This window comes from Phocoena phocoena, chromosome 1, assembly GCF_963924675.1.
Source record: "Phocoena phocoena chromosome 1, mPhoPho1.1, whole genome shotgun sequence".
NCBI classification, from domain to species: Eukaryota; Metazoa; Chordata; class Mammalia; order Artiodactyla; family Phocoenidae; genus Phocoena; species Phocoena phocoena.
Window position 1 is genome coordinate 140,621,303 of NC_089219.1, and position 23,224 is coordinate 140,644,526.

At 39.0% G+C, this 23,224-nt stretch overlaps 1 protein-coding gene across 1 annotated transcript in view; it reads right to left on the bottom strand.

Moving 5' to 3' along the window:
- NIBAN1 (niban apoptosis regulator 1) overlaps positions 1-23,224 on the bottom strand; it is a 168,262-nt gene that overhangs the window by 86,959 nt on the left and 58,079 nt on the right. Inside the window, exons 2-4 of the mRNA XM_065879478.1 lie at positions 12,280-12,410; positions 8,062-8,193; positions 2,237-2,351 (exon numbers count right to left, since the gene is read on the bottom strand). Coding sequence (XP_065735550.1) covers positions 2,237-2,351; positions 8,062-8,193; positions 12,280-12,410 — 378 coding nt within the window. The remainder of the gene's footprint in view (positions 1-2,236; positions 2,352-8,061; positions 8,194-12,279; positions 12,411-23,224) is intronic.

Consider the following 23,224-nt stretch of genomic DNA (forward strand, 5'->3'; position numbering starts at 1 on the left):
TAAGGAGAGGGAATGTGCCGGCCTCCTCATCTTTTCTCCTTCCTCCTGTCTGGAATGAGAAAACCATGGCTGGAGTTCCAGCAGCCACCTTGGACTATGTAAATCTGGGCCACAACCCAGAGATAAAGGGGCAGAAAGCTAAAAAGAGTCCCTGACCTTTATGGAACTGCGACACCAGCCTGTACTGGTAATATCCAAATATTTTTAGCAAGAAAATAAAAACATATGTATTTAATTTGAGATTTTTGTTGTGTGCAACAAAAGTAGATTCTAGCTAATAAAATGCCAAACAAGTGAATCATTTTAGCAAAACATGGGACCATTTTTGAACATCATCTTAGCACACTGCTGTGTAAAGAAGACCTACACTGATAAACCTCCAGTGCTTTACCTCTAGTGAGATTAATTTCTCCCATCTTTATTGTGCCTTTATTCTTTCCAATAAAATTAGAATCACACTGCTGTTAACAGTGTGATTCCTGTTAACACAGTTTTGTGAAAACACTCTCCTTGCCCTTTCCAAGATGTCACAATTTTGTACAAACAATTAAAAGCAACATTCACCACTTACATTTAAAAAAGCCTTAGGAAGCCCCATAAAATTCATTCCTATTAGCCTCTTGTTATCATTCATTTAACAGTTTACAACAATTTTCCAGATACCGTTAGTCTGCATTTTTTCTGAGTTGAGTATAAGGATAACACAAATGATCTACTGTAGAATATTCTATTTTTAAAACTGAGAAGGGCACAACATACAATTTAAAAAGTCTTTGAAATGTCCAGTCTGAAGCCCTGGGCCAAATGGCACTAGTCACACAGGCCTTGTGTTTTTTATTCCTTTTCATTCCTTCTGATATATTTCACCAATAAATCAATAAACGTATTGTCAGTTCTGACTGATTTCACTGGAAAGTTCTTTTGAAGTGGTTCTAAAGAGTCAACGTATTGGCATCCCCATTTCTAAGTGGCAGCTCCAAAGCCAAGATAACATGTAAGTAGATGTTAAAATATAATAATATGTATAGTGTACATAAAGTGTTGTTTTAGCTTGAATTACTTAGTAAGAGTTTGTTAATCTAGGTTTATGGTTCATGTACTAATCCTATAACAGTGTCATTAAAAACACTAAGCATTCTGCACTGAAATAACAATTGATAAAATAATTTAATATTTTCCCCATAAATTCCAGTGAAATGATTATACCTATTAATAAGAACCAGGGCTCTCTTCAAGAAACTAAGTAATTACTGTGCAGTGTGATTTACACAAAGCCAGATGGTGTTATTACATTATCCACAGTTCATGAATCTCTATGAAACGCTCTATTTCGTCTGAATATTATCCATCACACTCTCTACGTGGAAAAAGTGAAATGAATGAGAATCAGAGTATGTTAGAGCTGGGAATATCCTTCTAGATTTTCAATTTCAAGGCCCTAGAACTGGGAGAAACAGAAATCAGAGAGGTTCAGCAACAGCTAGGGAAAATGCTTGATAAGCGTCACAGATAGAACTAGATAAAAATCCAGCCTTCAAATTCTCAGTTCAATGCTCTTTCCACGGCAGCATTCAGCTATTATTAAAGATATGCTAATTAATGCAATGCTTTTTTACATAGTAGCTATGAGTTACTGTAATGCTTGTTAAAACTGTTTTGTTGATTTAGGATATTTTATCGCATAGCATCCTAAAATTAGAAAAATAATATTCTCTGACAGGTCTTACTGAAAGATGGGATTATACATTTCACAGACTGGGCCCTACATATTTACTTCTGCTGTCTTGTGTAAAGCTTGCAACATATTCCAAAGCTTCAAGATGCCTGACCAATGGTATACTTTCCATGTGCTAGAAGCACAGTGACTGACTTGTGTATTACCAAATATGATTTAAAGTAACAGAATTGTTACAATGTTTACCTGAATTAGAGAAATTATATCTTCCATTTGCCTATGGAGAATGTGTGTCTAGCCCAGGGTTTCTCAACCTTGGCAACTACTGATATTTAATGCCAGATAATTCTTCATTGTCAGGGGTTGTTTAGCGAGCGTCACTGGCCTCTACCCACTAAATGCCTGTAGCACGATCCTCCCAAGTTGTGACAACCAAAAATGTCTCCAGACACAGCCAACTGTCCCTGGAGAGTGAAATCATCACCCCTCCCCTTGAGAAGCACTGATCTAGCTAAACAAGTTTAGGAATTTTGTCTTGGGAAGGAACGTTCAGCAACTCACCAATGGGGTCTGGGAAATGCCGATCAGATAATAAACCGTATTCATCTTCTGAGGTTAACACCTTGCCACCAGCTGGAAGAATTCGGCTTTTAGGGGGAGCTCCTCTCTGATAGGCCTGGGAAAGGAAAGGCATAAGTGAGTGGATTTTTTCCTCATTTGGATTTTTGGAAAATATCAGGAATATTAGAAATAGACAAATATACTCAGAGATAGAAATTCCCACACTATGTCAACGAGTAAGAGCCATTTATTCAAAAAATATGTTTTGCACTGGAAGCCTCTGTCAGAGACAGCATCAGGACTCGCTCCAGGACCAAAAGGAAGAAAGGCTATTACACTTTCCACTGGCTATGTTATAGCTGCAGTGATTGTGTCAGGGAAGGTCACATGACCTCAGCATGTCCAATCAGAGTGAGAGTTAGGGTTTGTCCCAGGGCCAGCGAGAAAAGCTCTTACAGATTCCACTGGCTATATCCTGGCTGCAGTGATTGGGTCAGGGTCAGTCACATGACCTGATTCAATCCAAACAGAGTGAGCTACAGGCCTTGCAAGAGCGGCTGACAGGAAAGCCTCAGCTCTGCGAGGAGATGAGGACAGGACACCACCACCATCTTGTTACTGTGGAGGACTGTGAAGGAGCCTGACAGTGGAGATTGTGGCCTGTTAGGGAAGTCAGGCTGAATGAAGGCAAAGATCTGAAATGGAAGAAAGAACAAACTGAGTTCTGATATCACTGGAGCTGTGGATCCAAATGTGCCTGAAACCGGACCTGTGCTGTGGAGATTTCAAGTCAGGAGCCACCAATCCCAGCCCCTTTTTCTTTTTTTTAATCTTAAGAAAAATTTTTTTTTTATTGAAGTATAGTTGATTTACAATGTTGTGCTAGTTTCAGATGTATAGCAAAGTGATTCAGTTACATATATATACATATATATATATATATTCTTTTTCAGATTCTTTTCCATCATAGGTTATTATAAGATACTGAATACAGTTCCCTGTGCTATACAGTAGGTCCTCGTTGATTATCTATTTTATGTATAGTAGTGTGTATCTGTTAATCTCAAACTCCTAATTTATCCGTCCCTTCCCCTTTCCCCCTTTGGTAACCATAAGTTTGTTTTCTATGTCTGTGAGTCTATTTCTGTTTTGTAAATATGTTCACTTGTATCATTTTTTTTAGATTCCTCATATAAGTGATACTGTATATTTATTTTTCTTTAACTTACTTCACTGAGTATGATAATCTCTAGGTCCATCCATGTTGCTGCAAATGGCATTACCTCATTCTTTTTTATGGCTGAGTAATATTCCATTGTATATATACACCACATCTTCTTTATCCATTCATCTGTCATGGACATTTAGGGTGCTTTCATGTCCTGGCTATTTAAATAGTGCTGCTATGAACACTGGGATGCATGTATCTTTTCAAATTAGAGATTCTCTGGATATGTGCCCAGGAGTGGGATTGATGGATCATATGGTAACTTTATTTTTAGTTTTGTAAGGAACCCCCATACTGTCCTCCATAGTGGCTGCACCAATTTACATTCCCACCAACAGCGCAAGAGGGCTCCCTTTTCTCCACACCCTCTCCAGCATTTATAATTTATAGACTTTTTGATGATGGCCATTCTGACTGGTGTGAGGTGATACCTCATTGTAGATTTGATTTGCATTTCTCTAATAATCAGCAATGCTGAGCATCTTTTCATGTGCCTTTTGGCCCCTGCATGTCTTCTTTGGAGAAATGTCTATTTAGATATTTTGCCCATATTTTGATTGGGTTTTTTTTCTTTTTTTTTGATATTGAGCTATATGAGCTGCTTGTATATTTTGGAAATTAATCCCTTGTCAGTTGCATCATTTGCAAATATTTTCTCCCACTCTACAGGTTGTTTTTTCGTTTTGCTTATGGTTTCCTTTGCTGTGCAAAAGCTTGTAAATTTGATTCAGTCCCACTTGTTTATTTTTGCTTTTGTTTCTATTGCCTTGGGAGACTGACCTGAGAAAACATTGGTATGATCTATGTCAGAGAATGTTTTGCCTATTTTCTCTTCTAGGAGTTTTATGGTGTTAAGTCTTATAATTAAGTCTTTAAGCCATTTTGAGTTTATTTTTATGTATGGTGTGAGGGTGTGTTCTAACTTCATTGATTTAAATGCAGCTGTCCAATTTCCCCAACACCACTTGCTGAAGAGAATAACTTTTCTCCATTGTATATTCTTGCCTCCTTTGTCGAAGATTAATTGACTATAGGTGTGTGGGTTTATTTCTGGGCTCTCTATTCTATTCCATTGATCCATGTATCTGTTTTTGTGCCAATATCACGCTGTTTTGATTCATGTAGCTTTTTTTTTTTTTTTTGGCTGTGATCATGTGACCAGCTCTAGACTAGACCAATCACTTCAGTCAGGGTAGAGCTTTACTTGACCTGATGTGGGTCACAGCCCCTCCTGGCCCCAAGGGTGAAAAAAATGTTTTGCGTCCTTGCTACTTGTGGGTAGTACTTTAATCCTTTTGTATGACGGTCACAAGATGGTAAGTCAGAGTCCCTAATCTCGGGGAGATTCACTGTAGATATGTTTCTCAAAGGGGGTGAAACATAATCTCAGTAACTTCAGAAATTCTGCACCACACTTGTCATTTCAGATGCTAGCGCCTGAATCGTTCTAAAAACCAAAAGGATCATGATGCACGCAGACATTTACCACACAAAATGCTTGGAGACTAATGACAGATGAGACCGTGGGGCATGTAACTTCAATTATGGTTGCCAAGGATTTTTACCAGAAACATAAAAATGTAACCATGATAAAATATACCACCACTTTGCCCTCAGGCGTGAGACGGTTTTGCAGTAAAATGATCTGGGATGGAAGTGTAATACCATGACATGACATCAGAACAAATTCCGGCCAGCACACAAAAAGCTCTGCTGTTTGAGAAATGTGAAAGGGGTGCAGAGCATCGCTAAAGCAGTGAAGCAGTTGGTTAAACAGATATACTCACATGGACATGCAGATAAGATTAAATGTAAGTATGTGCATCTGATGGGAGGGCATAAGTCAAGGGAAAATTTTGAGACTAACAAGCTAAAAGCAAGTTGAGAACTGAAACCACGAAACTGTGGGCCCCAAACTCTGTAGTGTACTCGCGAATAACTAAAATAACGTTGATCAGGGCCATAAAATCAGAGTAAATGCACATTCTGCAAGTAGCAAGACTCATTCTGCATCAATAAGATAGTGACTGAAGAAACCCATACGAAACAAACTCTTGTATACCTAAGAAGGTTGTGTTCATTCTTGTAAGAACTGCTAATCAAGTGCCCAAGCACATCAGGACCCAGAGCAGAAGAGAGAAGAATCCAAAATTGTGTGATTTTGAGAAAGTCTAGGAACAGGTTGATTCAGACTGCCCTCAAATGTGCATTGTGTTATCTCTGAAAACAGGCCTAATCTAGGCTTTAATAAACATTATATTATTTAATCCTCAAAACAGCATTGTGGGGCTTCCCTGGTGGCGCAGTGGTTGAGAGTCCACCTGCCGATGCAGGGGACACGGGTTCGTGCCCCGGCCCGGGAAGATCCCACATGACGCGGAGCGGCTGGGCCCGTGAGCCATGGCCGCTGAGCCTGCGCGTCCGGAGCCTGTGCTCCGCAGCGGAAGAGGCCACAACAGTGAGAGGCCCGCGTACCGCAAAAACAAAAAAACAAAAAGAACCCCAGCATTGTGAATTAGACATTATCTCCATTTTATAAACGAGAAAAATGAAGCTCAGAGAGATTAAATAACTTGCCAATGACCCAGTGGTGAGTAGGTGACAAATCCAGGATTCGTACCTGGGTTTGTCCAGCCCCAGCGCGAGTGTATAGGAAGTAGGAAGTGAGCATGAGAATGCTCGTTATTTTCCTCCTCAATTTCCAGCGCAAACTGGATTCTCAATAAAAGAATAGGCAGTTTATAGATAGATACTTAATGTATAACTCTTAGGTATAATTTTTTTGAAAAACCTTCTGTAATTAAAAAGCAGGATATCGTTAAAACTTTAAGGAATTATGGCACACTGCATGGGCATTTTTCTTCCAAGTTTAAAAAAAAATTGGTTATTACCAAACTCAGTGACTATATCTTAACAATCGGAACAAGTTCACCTGAAAATGATGAGCAAAGTAAAGAAAACAATATAGTCCATAAATTTCAAGTTGAGGGAGCAAGCGTAAAAAAATGAAAAGGGGAGAAAAAACACCAAAATTTGATTTAAAATGAAACTTCCGTTAGTGCCGAATGTGGTAAAAACCTTAATAAATACAAGAGTGAGTTTTATGAGTGTTTCCTCCACATTAGTTAGTTGTCATGCTGACAACTGCTCTACATTGGACTCTGCCAGCACTTGGCCATATGCTAAGGGGTTCAATGCATTCATGTCTTTAATCCTCACAACAACATTGTGATGAAGGAATCATGCTCACCATTTTACAGATGAGAAAACTGAGGCCCAAGGAGATTTATAACTTATGCAAGGACACATATCTGGTAACTGGTAAAGGTGTGATTCAAAGTGCATAATATTAACCATTAGGCTATACTGCCTCTTCTCAAGCTTCCCTGAGAGGACAGTATAACGGGCCGTATGAAATCTAAAGTGATTTGTTATTATTATCATTATTTGTACTGTACTGATCATTTGCTTCAGAGAGCAAATCAAATGTTGACTAAAATCCTAAAATAGATAAAGCAGAGAAGACACTGGCTTAACAAATGTTGAAAAGAATAAGACTACCCAAGAAAGCACTCGAGTACTGCCTGGTAGGTGGTATAATAAGTTTGTATTATATTTTATTTCTATTTTCCATCAAAAATTGGAAGGAGACATATTGTCTGTCAGCCTGAAGCCTCTTCCTAAAGGTTTAGCATCAGGGGTAATTACTCAGAGTATCTGCAGAGGATGTCCTGACTAGTTTTGAACTTAGAGTGAAGAGTGCAGAGTTTTAAATATGTTACTAACTTTAACCCATAAATAGTAACTATTCATTTCAAAGGGAGCTTGAGAATCTATGTAGACTGCATATGTGTACAGTATGAGATCTGGAAGGAGTCAGGGGGATCATTCAGCCTCACACTCTAGTTTAATGGAGGCCTGACCTCAACTTTAGTTTTCCAAATTCTCTGCCCAATGTTCTTTCATTTACACCACATTACCTCCCTTGATGGGGAAAGAAATGGGAACCAATAAAAACTAAGGTCCTCTCAGGCACTGTACATATGCTATCTCATCTCTCCACATTTTACAGACAAGGGAAAAAATGAGATAACCAGGAAAAAGCTAGTGAAAAAAATTCATACGTAGAAGTGAAATAAAGTGGAAAGTTCTGAATTTTTAGGAACCCATGCAAATCCAGTCACAATCTTAATAAATAATTCCTCTGCCACAGAGGAGGCTTAAGAGTGGGAAGACATGGAGACACAGAGCAGAGAGAGAGAGATATCAGGGAGGTGACTAAGACAGGCCTCGAGGCCCAGTGATCATAGGAAAGGCTCCCGCACTGGCCACTCAGTATAACCTTCTATCTTTACACTCACTTGCAATTACTTGTTCAAAGTCTACGTTGCCCACTAGACTGCAAGCACCTGTCTAATCTACAGTGATATGCCTAGAACCTACTATAACCCATAATAAATATCTGTTGACTGAAATGAATACCTGAATCTGTTAGTGCTCACTGAATAAGTCAGTCTCAAAGGAGAGGGCTTGTCAGTCAACCCAGCCAACATTTAAGAAAATTGCAAGAATCAGTGGTAACAAGGAAATGTCTTACCTCTTTGTTCTCATAGCTTTCCACAGCAAAGTCATTTTTAACCACAACATATCTCTCCTTCCATTTCTTTATGTCCTCAGCAAACTGTGATAGCTCTGCTTCATACAAAACAGTTCCAGGCTCCAATGGTGGCTTAAAGAAGATGAATGCAATTAACTGTCACAACAAAAGATAGCATATCATGCTACCACTAAGTCTTTCACAGTATTTCAAGGAATATTTTCAGAAACTATCTTGTGCTGAGATCCTGGGGAAATTGTTGCTTCCCCGCACCTCCCTCCACATTTCCCTTTCCTACTTCTCCTGACCAAACGCAAATATTTGTCTTATTGATATTTTTGTGATTTGCATTCCCTTCATTATCCTACAAGAACAGAAGCATATGCTAGAAGGGATTATAGTAGCAAGGTTATGCCTTGCATACCTGTGGCACTTAATAAATCCTTGGTAAACTCTGTGGGAGAGAGGGAGTGAGGCAGTTAACTGTAAGTTGTGGATATCTATCCCAACACCCTGAATATACCTCAGGGTTAATTAAAACAGGGGAGTTAACAGGCTGTTCCCCTCTTTGTCAACCTTCAGGGGCTGCCTCAAGAGTCAGTGTTCAGTGGTTTCCCCAGATCCAAAGGTCTGGGAACCAAGGCTAAAAACACTTAACCCACCTTTGTGCTCTTCAAGGAGACTCTGTTTACTCTCTAATTAAAGAACAAGCAGGCAAGCCAGCAAACCTTCATTCTACCTCTTCCACTTAAAGGTCTAGAGATTTCTCGTTCATAACCCCGGCTAAAAGCCAAGTCATCACTGATTTCTCTCTTCTATTACTTGTGCTATAGGGAAGTCTCTGTTAGATACCTAGTTAGGTCTTCTGTTGGGCTAACCGTGTAAGGGGTAATTCCCATCCTACCTCATGTATTATCTCAAAATATAGAAATGGGCCTCCTGTCTTTCACATGTCACTGACTTTACATTGATGTTATTCAAACACTACAGTGCCTTTAACACAATATTGTGAACCAACTATACTTCCATCAAAAAAAAAACCATAGTTCCTTTAGAAACTCATGCCTCCCCTTTCAAGCAAAATTTACATGAACCATACAGAGAAGAGTGATATGCTAATCTTTTTAAGAATCTGCTAAGGGTTGAAATAAATAGCCTTATAAATTCCAAGGCTTAATGTTGAGGCAGATAACGAGGCACTCTCCTATATGGACTCATTAACACGTAAAAGAGGACCTCACTCTCCTCTTAAAATGAGACTGCAACCATATATAAGCTGAACTTTATAGTTCTTAGGTACAGCATTTCTTAAACCTGGGTCACTTTTTTTCTTTTATTTTTATTTATTTATTTATTTATTTATGGCTACATTGGGTCTTCATTGCTGCGCACAGGCTTTCTCTAGTTGCGGCGAGCAGTGGGGGCAAGCGGGGACTACTCTTCGTTGCAGTGTGCAGGCTTCTCACTGCGGGGCACAGGCTCTAGGTGCACAGGCGTCAGTAGTTGTGGCATGCGGGCTTCTGTAGTTGTGGCTGACGGGCTCTAGAGCACAGGCTCAGTAGTTGTGGCGCAAGGGCTTAGTTGCTCCGCGGCATGTGGGATCTTCCCGGACCAGGGCTCGAACCCATGTCCCCTGCGTTGGCAGGCGGATTCTTAACCACTGCACCACCAGGGAAGCCCAAACCTGGGCCACTTAGATCAACTGATACGCTTGTTAAAAATGCCGCCTCACCAACCATCCAGACAGTGGAGACTTGGTCAAACTGTGTCCCTGAGCGAGGACCCTGTGGAGCAGAGCAGCCCTCTGCAATCTACGCAGTGGACACGTAGGGCATGTAATATGAGGGAAAAACAAACTACAGTTTTTAAGCCAGTGAGATTTTGGTGTTGTCTTTTTACCATACCATATATTACTGTATCCTGATCGGTTTAATCTTATTGATTTAAGTCCTTCATTATACTGAGTATTTTTTATTGTGGTAAAATACACATGAACACGGGATGCTTTTCCATTTATTTATGTGTTGTTTAATTTCTTGCAGCAACATTTTGTTTTCAGTGTACAATTCTTTCATCTACATGGTTAAGTTTATCCCTAAGTATTATATTCTTTTTTTCCTTATGCTATTTTTTATTGTGGTAAAATAAATACACATGGCACAAAGTTTACCGTTTTAACCATTTTTAAGTGTACAGTTCAGTGACATTAATTATATTCACACTGTTGTGCGACCATCACCACTATCTATCTCCAGACCTTTTTATCACCACAAACTGAAATTCTGTGCCAATTAAATAATAACTCTCTATTTCCCTCACCTCCACTCTCCCTTGTTACTACTATGCTACTTTTTGTCTATATGAATTTGACTACTCTGGGAAATTCATGTAACAGGAGTCGTACAATATTTGTCCAAAAAAATGCAGCCTCACCCTAGACTTATATACTATATACTGTACTATACTGATACTATATCAGAATCTCTGGGGGTACAGACCAGAGGTTGCATTTTTATCAAACTCCCAAAATTTTGTCAGTCACTGTTTTATGGGGCTGACAATTAGTTATCCCTACAAAGCCACGCTGCTGCATCTATTGGTCAACTTTCAGCAATACCTGACCTACTTATCACTCCCTCTTTCTTGAAACCCCTTCTTTACTTGACTCTGGCACATTGCACTTTCCTGATTTTTTTTTTCCTACTCCACAGGCTATTTTTCTGTCAGTCCATCTTGCTGAATCTTTCTCCTTTTTCTGATCTCCAAATGTTGGAGGGGCCAGGACTTGGTCACGGAAGCTCTCCTTTTCTCTGTTTATACTTTCCCTTGATTATGTCCCACGACTTTAATACCAGTTATGAGCTAAGAACTCCCAAACTTCTATTCCCTAGCCTCAACCTCTCCACTGAGCTCCAAATCAGAGCATTCAACTACCTAGTCAGTATTTCCATGGGTGTATATGAAATAAGTATCTTAAACATAATGTGGCCAAAAGTGAAATGATTCCCATCCACCTCTGACTCTTCTGAGTAAAACACAAGTCCATCTGCTTATTTGCTCAAGCTAAAAGCCAAGTCATCACTGATTTCTCTCTTCTTCTATTATCTCATACCCAACCCATCAACAAGTTCTGTCAGCTCTGACTTGGACTCTTCTCACAACTGTTTCCATTACCACCCTAGTCCAATTGGCCATCATCCTTCTCTTGGACTGCTACAGTGTCTTCCTTGCCAGTTTCCAGTTTCTTCTCATGTCCCTCCCCATAGTCTATTCTCTATAGAAAGGCCAGAAAGATCACTTAAAATTATAAGTCACTCTGTATTCAATACCCTCCGATAACTTCCCATCACACTTAAAAACCTTTATTGTGGTCTATGGGCCTACATGATCTGGTCCCTATTTGTCACTCTGCATTCCTTTTTCAGCTCTCCTCCCTTGCTTATATGGCTTTCAGCACACTAGCCTTCCTGCTATGCTTCTGACTGCTGCAAGGTCTTTGCACTTCTGTTCCATGTGCCTGGAACACTCTTCCCACAGATATTCACACAGCCTATTCTCTTATTCCACTCTAGTTTCTGCTCAGATGTCATCTCCACAGAAGGCTTCACTGACCACCTTCTCTGAAATAAGACTCCTGCTTTATTTTACTTTGTAGCATTTCTTATTACCTGATGTTCATTTGTTTATTTGTTTATTGTCTGTCTTCTATTTGAATATTAACAGGAAAGCAGAGAATTTGTCTTGTTCTCAAGTTCTTAGACTAGGGCCTGGCACATAGTGTCAATAAATATTTTTTTAGGTTGTGGATAATTATTATAATGGAGCAAAGGACAGAGAATAAGTTAGAATAAGGTTTAGAAGATAAAATCACATTTGATCAATGACCAAAATAAAAACACCCATAGTATGAGGCACTGAAATTATGACTTTTTTGTTTAACTGTACTTCACCGCAGCAAGTCAGATTTCTGACGTCAAAGCATCAATGTGGGAAAAACATAGTAAAACTGAAATCATGTTAGTTTTCTTTTTATGTGGATTACACCATCAACAAGAAATCATATGTTCTAACTTCCGGGCAAATAGTTTTTTGAGCATGAAATGACTGGAGAACAGATTTTTTAAACTGTCATTCAAATTATTGTTTATTTCAGAAATATTATGAATTATAAACCATTATTCAGTGGGAGAAATATGGAAACCAAATTCCATGGGTTACCTTGGTCTTCAAAAATTGTGATGTTAAATCTCTTTGCTGTTCTACTTCACTGCGTACATAATTGCAGAAAGCCACAGAGTACTGGCGACTGTAGTAGGGACTGAAGTTTTTGATAGCAGCCTCAGTTTTCCCTGGAAAAATATGAAAATTAGAATCTACAAATGTAGCATCTGTCTCCATAATTCTATATATACCCCTCTAGGCTCCCCAACACCTCTGCTTCCTAGGGATTAGTTATTAGCCCACATGCCCTGAGGACTTTGATACCTGCTGCCATGACTTCCTCCCCCTCTGGCATCGTCCTGAGAGACTTGGAGGTCCTTAAGGACCATCTATTCAGTAACCAACTTTCTTCATTTTACATTAACAACCCATTGCCATGACCATAAACTCAACCATCCTCCTAGTTCTTCTACAACCACCATTCTACCTCACCCTGTTCTCCACTTCAACTTGCTCTTCATTATCTTCTACCTCCAGTCATTCAACTTCTCCTACACAGCAATACAACAAAAATCCCAGGGTTCACCATTTCAACTCTGCACACACATCACTCCGTTTGTCTTCAGATCCTAAGGCTCCACTTCTAGTCCTGCTGATCCACAGCCCTGGATAAAATCAACAAACTGTTTCTTCTAGTTCTGCTCCTACGTTTCTGGTTTAAAAATTTTTTTGTTTTATTTTATTTATTTATATATTTTTTGACTGGGTTGGGTCTTGTTGCTGCATGCGGGCTTTCTCTAGTTGTGGCAAGCTGGAGCTACTCTTCGTTGCGGTGCGTGGGCTTCTCATTGCAGTGGCTTCCATTGTTGCGGAGCATGGGGTCTAGGTGCGCAAGCCTCAGTAGTTGTGGCACGAGGGCTCAGTAGTTGTGGCTTGTGAGCTCTAGAGCACAGGCTAAGTAGTTGTGGCGCACAGGCTTAGTTGCTCCACAGCATGTGGGATCTTCCTGGACCAGGGCTCAAACCTGTGTCCCCTGCAATGGCAGGCGGATTCTTAACCACTGCACCACCAGGGAAGTCCCTAAAATTTTTTATGATTCAGAGAATGATATAACTACCATGGGGTAGAGGTAAAAACTTTGGATTAAGAGTCTCAAGACCTAAATTCTGGTCCCAATTCTAGAAGACAGAGAAGTGAACCAGCTGTCTGACCTCAGTTGTCACTCATTCTCTCTAGGCTCCAGCATCCTAACTGTAAAGGAAGATGCTCACTCACTAGTCCACACTTTTCTTGGAATCTACGTGACAGTGAAATATAACCATGCAAGTACAGCTGCCTCACAACTGTGACCAGCAACTACAATATGACCTCTTAGCACCAGAAGAAAATAAATCTGAGGAATAATCATGTGGGAGGAGCTTGAGGACTTGAGATGGAGGGAGAGGGAGAGTCAGGCACTGGAATACTCTTGAGCTTTTCCAACCTATGCTTAACTTTAGAAAGTAAGGAAATTGCAAAGGCAGGAAAGGAGAAGGAGAAATAGGGGAGAAAGGGCAAAGGGGCATTCTGAAGCAGATGAGAAATTCGCACAATATTTCAAGGACTTGCCACAGACTATACAAATAAATACAGGTCACACTGACTGTGCTTACAAGCTGTTAGTCCTTGGAATAAGATATTAGTTTGAGAAAAAATAAACCTGATATAACATTCCAAAATATTTTAAAATACTCTCATGTGAACTTGGCATAATTTCTGTTTTCAAATTTGATATTATAGTCAACAGAGAAATATTAAAATATAAGGACATAGTTACTTATAGCTCTGTACGGTTTTTTTTTTTTTCGCGGTACGTGGGCCTCTCACTGTTGTGGCCTCTCCCATTGCCGAGCACAAGCTCCGGACATGCAGGCTCTGCAGCCATGGCTCACGAGCCCAGCCGCTCCGTGGCACGTGGGATCTTCCCAGACTGGGGCACAAACCTGCGTTCGGCAGGCGGACTCTCAACCACTGTGCCACCAGGAAAGCCCTGTATGTTATATTTTATACTTATATTTATTTATAGCTGTTTAGAGCTATTACACATGTAAAATTTCAAAAATAAGTGAAGGGTTCTAACCACATAGATCAAGACACTCAATATGAGAAACTTGAATCCATAGCTGCCAACTTCTATGCCTATGGAATCATTGCCCCAAACACCCACACTCTCTCTATAAGGAAGATCCTTCTTTAGTTTAGGCATTTAGATCTCATAATACATATGAGGTAAAGGGGAATTCTTGCTTATTCCCTCAATAAAATGACATTTTCTGGTTGCATTTATGAGCTTTAATAATTATTACTTGTAAGGTACTTTGATACCCACTAATAATAGGTTCTGTAGAAATGCAAATAAAAGTTCCTATAATTTGAATCAGGTATACTTTTGCTTGCTTTGTGAGTTTATGGTATTACTATTAATCAGTATTTGCATAATACTTTAATATACTCAGGCTTTATGTGTCTAATTGGTTTTTTTTTTTAGCTTTTATACAGTGCATAAGGAATAAAATTCTATATACTTGTTTATAATTTTCTTGTATAGGCATGGGACATCTTTGAGAATCCCCACAATGAGAAGTGTCTCACCTCACTGAAACATATAAATGATTAACAAAATTTGCCCTTAAGATCCAAGTAACCACTATTTAGTCTAGCAGGAGAGCAGCCAGTTAATTTCTGATTAATTTTTGCACTCTTGCAAGCAATTGGATTTAAATAAAAGGAGGTAGATGTCATTTTAGGATGAGCTCTACAAAGCCTTGAAACCTGACATCCTGCCACATCACCAAGCCCCCTCAAGGATGCCCTGCTTCTACTGAGATGCTACAATGCCACCACCCCCTCCCAATGTATGAGAAAAATGTTTCTGTGATTTGAATATCTGCATATACTATCAGCACAGCATCCACCAGGGAGCGTTTATAAAAAAGAGATTACAGCTTCCTAAGGGAATTAACCTAAAGACTGGTTCAAAATGTAAATAAAACAGCTAACAACATCACAAGTTCTAAGAGGAAAAGAACCTAAAGCAATTCCCAAAATGTATCTAGATTTTAGATCAAGCTAATCTAAACCCAAATAAAGGAATGCCCAGTGTAGGGATCTTGACAATTTGAGAAAAGCCTGGTGTTGGGGCAAAATACCACTGTAGTCAGGAGGACGGACTCTGGAGTCAGACAGACATGGGCTGACTCTAAAGAGTCCCATCTCTGCTACTTACTAGTAGTGGGACTTCACACCAGTTACTTTCCCTCATACAAAATGAAGCCAACAAGAGTAGCAATCTCATGGATTAAGATGTTATATTATTCAATCATAAAAAAGAAAGAAATACTGCCATTAGCAGCAACATGGCTAGAAATGGAGAGTATTATTCTTAGTGAAATGTCAGGCTGACAAATACTGTATGATATCACTTATATGTAGAATCTAAAAAGTAATACAAATGAATGTATATGCAAAACAGAAAGACTCACAGATATAGAAAACAAACTTGTGGTTACCAAAGGGGAGAGGGAAGGGGGAAGGACAAATTAGGGGTATGGTAATAACAGATACAAACTACTATATATACAATAGATAAGCAATAAGGATATACTGTGCAGAAGAGGGAACTATACCCATTATCTTATAATAACCTATAATGGAATATAATCTGCAAAAATATTGAATCACTTTGCTGTACACCTAAAACTAACATAATATTGTAAATCAACTATACTTCAATTAGAAAAAAAGAGTAGCAATCTCATAGCGGTGCCTTTTTTTTTTTTTTTGCGGTACGCGGGCCTCTCACTGTTGTGGCCTCTCTCGTTGCAGAGCACAGGCTCCGTCCGTATGCGCAGGCTCAGCGGCCATGGCTCACAGGCCCAGCCGTTCCGTGGCATGTGGGATCTTCCCGGACTGTGGCACGAACCCGTGACCCCTGCATTGGCAGGCGGACTCTCAACCACTGCGCCACCAGGGGAGCCCTCATAGTGCTGTCTTAATTACATGAAACAACACAGTAAAATAAAAGTGCTCAGCACTGCATTTGGCACATAGAAAGTTTTTGGTAATCCCTAGTAATTAAATTGATGATGAAACACCCAAGCCAACCACCCAGGGAAGGTCCTTAAACTAAACTGAGGAATCAAGGAGTAGCCAAAAGCAAGTTGTCTATTGTAACTCTTTAACTGGGGCCATCCTGCCCTGCTGCATACAGAACAGCCGTCCTACTCACTGCAAGCTCAAGACAAACATAACCTACATTTTCACAGATGTTTTAGGAATGCTTACCAGCACGTAAGAGGCCCTCAGTGCAACCTGACTTAAAACCAACTAAATCAAACATTAGCCTTAATGAGTCAAAGTGAAAAGCGAGTTAGTAGCTGTGTTACATTGAGCTCCTCTCTCCGAGCCTCAATTTTTTTATACTGAAGTATAGTTGATTTATAGTGTTGTGTTAATTACTGCTGTACAGCAAAGTGATTCAGTTATACATATATATTCTTTTTTTTATATTTTCCATTATGGTTTATCATAAGAGATTGAACATAGTTCTCTGTGCCATACAGTAGGAACTTGCTGCTTTATCATTCCACATATAAAAGCCTACATCTGCTAACCCCAACCTCCCACTCCATCCCTCCCCTAATCCCCTCCCCCTTGGTAACCATCAGTCTGTTCTCTATGTCTGTGATTCTCTTTCTGTTTCACAGATAAGTTCATTTGTGCCATATTTTAGATTCCACCTGTAAGTGATATCTGTGGTATTTGTCTTTCTCCGTCTGACTTATCTCACTTAGTATGATAATCTCTAGTTGCATCCATGTTGCTGTTGCTGCAAATAGCATTATTTCATTCTTTTTTATGGTGGAGTAATATTCCACTGTCTATATGTACCACATCTTCTTTATCCATTCATCTGTCAATGGACATTTAGGTTGTTTCCATGTCTTGGCTATTGTGAATAGTGCTGCTATGAACATAAGGGTGCATGCATCTTTCTGAATTATAGTTTTGTCCAGATATATGCCCAGGAGTGGGATTGCTGGATCATATGGTAATTCCATTGTTAGTTTTCTGAGGAGCCTCCACACTGTTTTCCACAGTGGCTGCACCAACTTACATTCCCACCAACAGTGTAGAGTGTCCCCTTTTCTCCACACCCTCTCCAGCATTTGTTAATTGTAGACTTTTTGATGATGGCCATTCTAACTGGTGTGAAGTGATACCTCATTGTAGTTTTGATTGCATTTCTCTAATAATTAGTGGTGTTGAGCATCTTTTCATGTGCCTATTGGCCATCTGTATGTCTTCTTTGGAGAAATGTCTATTTAGATCTTCTGCCCATTTTTGGATAGGGTTGCTTCGGTTTTTTGTTGTTGAGTTGTATGAGCTGTTCGTATATTTTGGAAATTAATCCCTTGTCAGTTGCATCATTTGCTAATATTTTCTCCCATTCTGTATGTTGTCTTTTTGTTTTGTTTATGGTTTCCTTTGCTGTGCAAAAGCTTGTAAGTTTGATTAGGTCCCATTTGTTTATTTTTGTTTTTATTTCTATTGCCTTTGGAGACTGACCTAAGAAAACATTGGTACTATTTATGTCAGGGAATGTTTTGTCTATGTTCTCTTCTAGGAGTTTTATGGTGTCATGTCTTATGTTTAAGTCTCTAAGTCATTTTGAGTTTATATTTGTTTATAGTGAGGAGAGGGTGTGTTTTAACTTCACTGATTTAAATGTGGCTGCCCAATTTTCCCAACACCACTTGCTGAGGAGATGGTCTTTTCTCCATTGTATATTCTTGCCTCCTTTGTCAAAGAATAATTGACCATAGGTGTGTGGGTTTATTTCTGGGCTCTCTATACTGTCCCATTGATCTATATGTCTGTTTTTGTGCCAGTACCATGCTGTTTTGATTACTGCAGCTTTGTAGTATTGTCTGAAGTTTGGGAGGGTTATGCCTCCTGCTTTGTTCTTTTTTTTCAGGATTGCTTCGGCGATTCCAGGTCTTTTATGGTTTCATATGGATTTTAGGATTATCTGTTCTAGCTCTGTGAAAAATGTCTGAGCCTTAATTTTGCCACCTGTAAAATGGGGATTATAAGACACCCATTTTCATAGCGTTTTGTGAAGATTCAATGGGATATTCTACAGGTTAAAAAGTACCTATAGCAGTGTCAGACACTTTAGTTACTCAAATTTTGACTATTATTACTATTATTTAATATTCCACCATGACAGCATTCAAATAAGTGGATCATCCCACAGGCACCACACAAAATAACTTCAGCTTAAACCAGCTTGTTTCCACAGTTTCCAAGATGCTTGAGTATTGAATTGCCACTATTTAGTAGAATATTCCCTTTCCTAAACTGTCTGTAAAACACAGTGCCAGGTCTTTCTCTAAAAGGAAGTTACTCAATAATATAAAGACTAGAGCCACAAAGGGCTTCTTCTGCATTTTCTTACCCAAGCATTTTTGGCACAGGCATATTTCTTCTAATCCTACTCAATTACTGAAGCATACTATGCTGGGTGTGGTGCTGCTACCATTTACTTGACCAGGCTGCTCTCAACACCCTTCAGGGTGATCATCACTAATGTTGAAAGAAACCTCCATGATAGGTCTGTCCACAACACTTAGCTTCAGTTCAACTCTGTAAAAATAAGAAAAGTATCTTCTGGACCTCTTAAAACCATTTGAATTCATACAGACTCCAAAACTCAGCACAATTATTTGATTCCTTTTCCCTTGCTCCCATATTCAGTCATCAGGTATTGTCACTTCTACAATATTTCTTGAATCCATCTTCTTTTCCCCATCCCAACCCCCATGCCTTCAATCAAGTCTTTATTATCTTGAAACAACACTGTAAAAGTCTCTTAATCTGCCCTACCTCAGAAACACAGCAGAGCAACTATGCAAAACAAAACATAGCAAACAAACCAGAAAAACCTTTCTAGCTCTCAGTTCTAAAAGAGGAACAAAAAAGTCAAAGCCAGAGTGGGAGGGGGCAGTGCCACTGCTGATACATAAATCCTGGAGGATTATGGGAGAAAGACAAAGCTTGGTCTGTGTTGCAAAGGCAGATTCTAGGAAGTGGCCAGAGCGAGTCCAGAGTTGATGGAGCAGAACAGGAAAGGCTGAATCCTATCTGGCCACCATGGTTCCACTCAAGAGAAAGCTGACACGAATTATCAAGGCCCAGATGTTAGACTGGGGAACTGGCCTTCAGAACCAAGTCTTGCCATTAATGCTCCCAGGAAACTCTTTTGAAAGCCTTAAGAGACATACCTCATAGTCGTAGAACCATAATCCTCTGCATCCCGGCCTGACAAGTTTCATTTGACATGTTGTTGCAAGATCACATTAATTCCTTTGTAAAAACCTTCAACGTTTCCCACTGCCTAGAGAAGTAACCACTTAGCCTGACACCAAAGGCCCTGTGATCTGGCTCCCACTATCTTTTATTTCTCACCTCTCTACTCAGACTAACCCTCTTCGTCCCCTGTACATGGCCATGATTTCTCCCTCCTTTAAAGTCCAGGTGGCAATCCCAACCCAAGAAGAAGACTTTTGGGCTCTCCCCAGCTGGAAACACTCACCTTCTTTCGTATTCTCCCAAAACTGCACCACTTTTGCTACAGCTGTTTAAATATAGCTTATCTCTGCTCCAGGGGTATAGTGTATTTATGTACTCAGCAAATATTTGTTGAATGAAGAGAGAATGGCTAAGTAAATATTTAAGAGTAAAGCAAAGTACAGTGCATTACAATCATGAAACCCATGCTAGTGCCCCAAGAAAGGAGAAAGGTCCAGTTCTCAGCTTGACTATTCATTATTAAAACTATGCACTCTCACAGCACAATTCTTTTGTTTAAAAAAATATCTGACTCTCACAGGTTAACTCCGTTTAAGCTTTTAGATGAATTTTGTCCCTGAAATTATAGGTGGGGAATTATTTACAAACAAAAGCTTTTCTTGGTTTATTTGTTTTTCTTGACCAGTTTGTAGACATGGGAAATATATAAGGGCCTAGGTAAAACTTATATAAAGTCTGAAGAACCTGACAGATTTGTATATTTTCTCATTCTAGAAGGTTGTTTGTCAATATTCCAGTCCTTCAGTAACTTATCTCAATTCTACACTTTATCAATAGTTTTCTTCCTTGAAAGATACTGTTTCTAGTGGATTATTCCTAGTTCCTTCATTATTCCCAGGGTCAAAACAATTATGGTATATTAAAAAATCTTCTCCAAAATATTCAGATTCTATGCTGTTTCAATCACTTTTAGAAATGTAGCTCATAAGTACAGCAAGATATAAAAAATCTAAGCACTATTTTTGCTATATATCCTTATCTTTTTTCAATTATTTTTTAAATAGTTGAGATTATTACATTTTGTATCCAGTTTTATTTACTTCACACTTCACCTTTGGTTTTTCCTATGATACTACAAAAAACAAAAAATTAAATTTTTCAGATGTTACATTTCTATTGTTACTATGAAGGAGAAAAATACAGAAATTTAAAAAAAAATAGGTTCCTTTTAACAAAGTGGCTGTTTCCTGAAAACTGAGGCAAATTCACACATGAGAAGAGGGTTAACTAGGCCTTTGGCACACTATCCTTTTTTTTTTTAACATCTTAATTGGAGTATAACTGCTTTACGATGTTGTGTTAGTTTCTGCTTTATAACAAAGTGAATCAGCTATACATATACATATATCCCCATATCTCTTCCCTCTTGCGTCTCTCTCCCTCCCACCCTCCCTATCCCACCCCTCTAGGTGGTCACAAAGCACCAAGCTGATGTCCCTGTGCTATGTGGCTGCTTCCCACTAGCTATCTACTTTACGTTTGGTAGTGTATCTATGTCCATGCCACTCTCTCACTTCGTCCCAGCTTAACCTTCCCCTCCCCGTGTCCTCAAGTCCATTCTCTACATCTGCATCTTTATTCCTGTCCTGCCCCTAGGTTCATCAGAACCACTTTTTTTTAGATTCCATATATATGTGTTAGCATACGGTACTTGTTTTTCTCTTTCTGACTTACTTCACTCTGTATGACAGACTCAAGGTCCATCCTGGCACAATATCTTAAAACCTTTCTAGGTTTCAGGTGAAGATTAATTTGGGAGAATGACAGAAGTAGCTCTGAAAATAAAATATTTTTAATATTTATAAAAGTATAATAACATCCACTATTGTTTATTTTCCCCAGAGTTTCTCAGATTATAAAAGTTTAAAAGTCCTGATGAGTTATAACATCAGCTTTAGTTTCAGGTTTCTAAGCACCATCACTTTGCACCTTAGGGTGGAGAAATCAGAAATCCCAATTCACAATACAAAGGTGCAAAAATCTAATTACACAAAAGACTGCCCAAGGGCTCTCTCTTTCTTCTAGTAAATGCCTTAGAGAATGGGGATAAATTGGATTCTCCATAATTGAACTAAATGATGTTTTATTTTTTAAAGCACATTTATTATTGGTGCTTGAGTGACAGGTTTTCTTAACAGACTCTACTACAAAAATTCTTCATGGGCAGCACTGATGCCAGCAGGTCCCTGTATCCTAGCTGGCAGCAACTCCACTTTGAGTTAAAAATGAGACATATAAACCAACTAAAGTTCTCTGTGATTTACTTCAGATATTAATCCACAGAAGAGAAGCACACACTTATACTCCCAAGAGCTTCTATTTAATATATCAGAGTCATGCCAGGACCCTCCCCGGACTCAGAAAGCATCTGGATAGAAAGCAGATACACTTAGGAACAAACAATAAAACAGTTTCCTTGTTTCCAAAACTTACACTCATAGAAAGCCTAAACTCTGAGTGTACTTGCCCTTGGACTGTTAGAGACCCTCATTTTTTTCCAATCCCTATTCTAAAAGCAGGCGCATTATCTTTAATATAGCCACAAAGCTTAGCCCATTAAGGCATTCAGGGAGTCCACATGTACTTACAGATGCTACGTAAGGGGCCAGGCACCAGCTCCAGTTGGTGAGGCAGAAGCAAAAACGGTGTTTTCTACAAATGATCACAGCCACTGAAATGAATTAAGGTTCCCATCTGCACTACATATTTAGTAGAACAATACTTTGACAGGTTAATATAAGAGAAATGGGAGGAGCTATCTATGGGGGGAAAAACACACTACCATATTATATTACAATCCTCACTACGTTGACTCTAAGGAAAAATAAAAATCCTACTGTGGTCAGCTATTCAAGAGAACAGATTTTTAGAACTTGTAGGACCTTAAGTCTGGTTTCCTCTTTTTTAGGGGAAGAAACCAACTGCAGTGTTAGAAAAATACATATGCCTGTACTTTTATGCACACATTTTTCTTTAGCCATAATTAGATGGAAGCTAACTTTAAATTTTCTTCCATTTCATTTGGGAAAAGTGCTTGGAAATTTTCAAGATTATTTTGCCATTACTTCACAGCATGCCTCCAATTTCCTCATGACACATTTGATGAGAATAAATCATGTTTATTTTGCTACTTCTCTAAATTGTCTAATTTCCCCTAAGGAAGTTGCTGATTGGCTGTCTTTTTATATTTTTAAAAAAAAGGAGAGGGAAGAGTGTGAAAAAGAAAATTAAACCAATCTGATACAGCTACTTTTTCAGAAAGCATCACAAGAACTATGAATTTAGGAAGAATACTAATATTTTTCCCATTAAACAATCTTTTTTGGTTTTGAAGAAAATATAAAACTGAAATGCAGAAACTGAAAAAATGAGATCCCCTTTGCTCTTTTTGAGTCTAATTATGTTATTAAAGTTTTTGCACATATTTTATCAGAGGCTCTCAGATTATTCCAAAATCCTGAAGATAATCTTTGCTTTGAGATTGCAGCCATGCAAATGAATACAACATGCACATTAATAGAAGTCAGGCCATACTTAAATGAAGCAACAAGCTTAGGAATGTTACTAAGTGATTCCCCTTCCAACATAA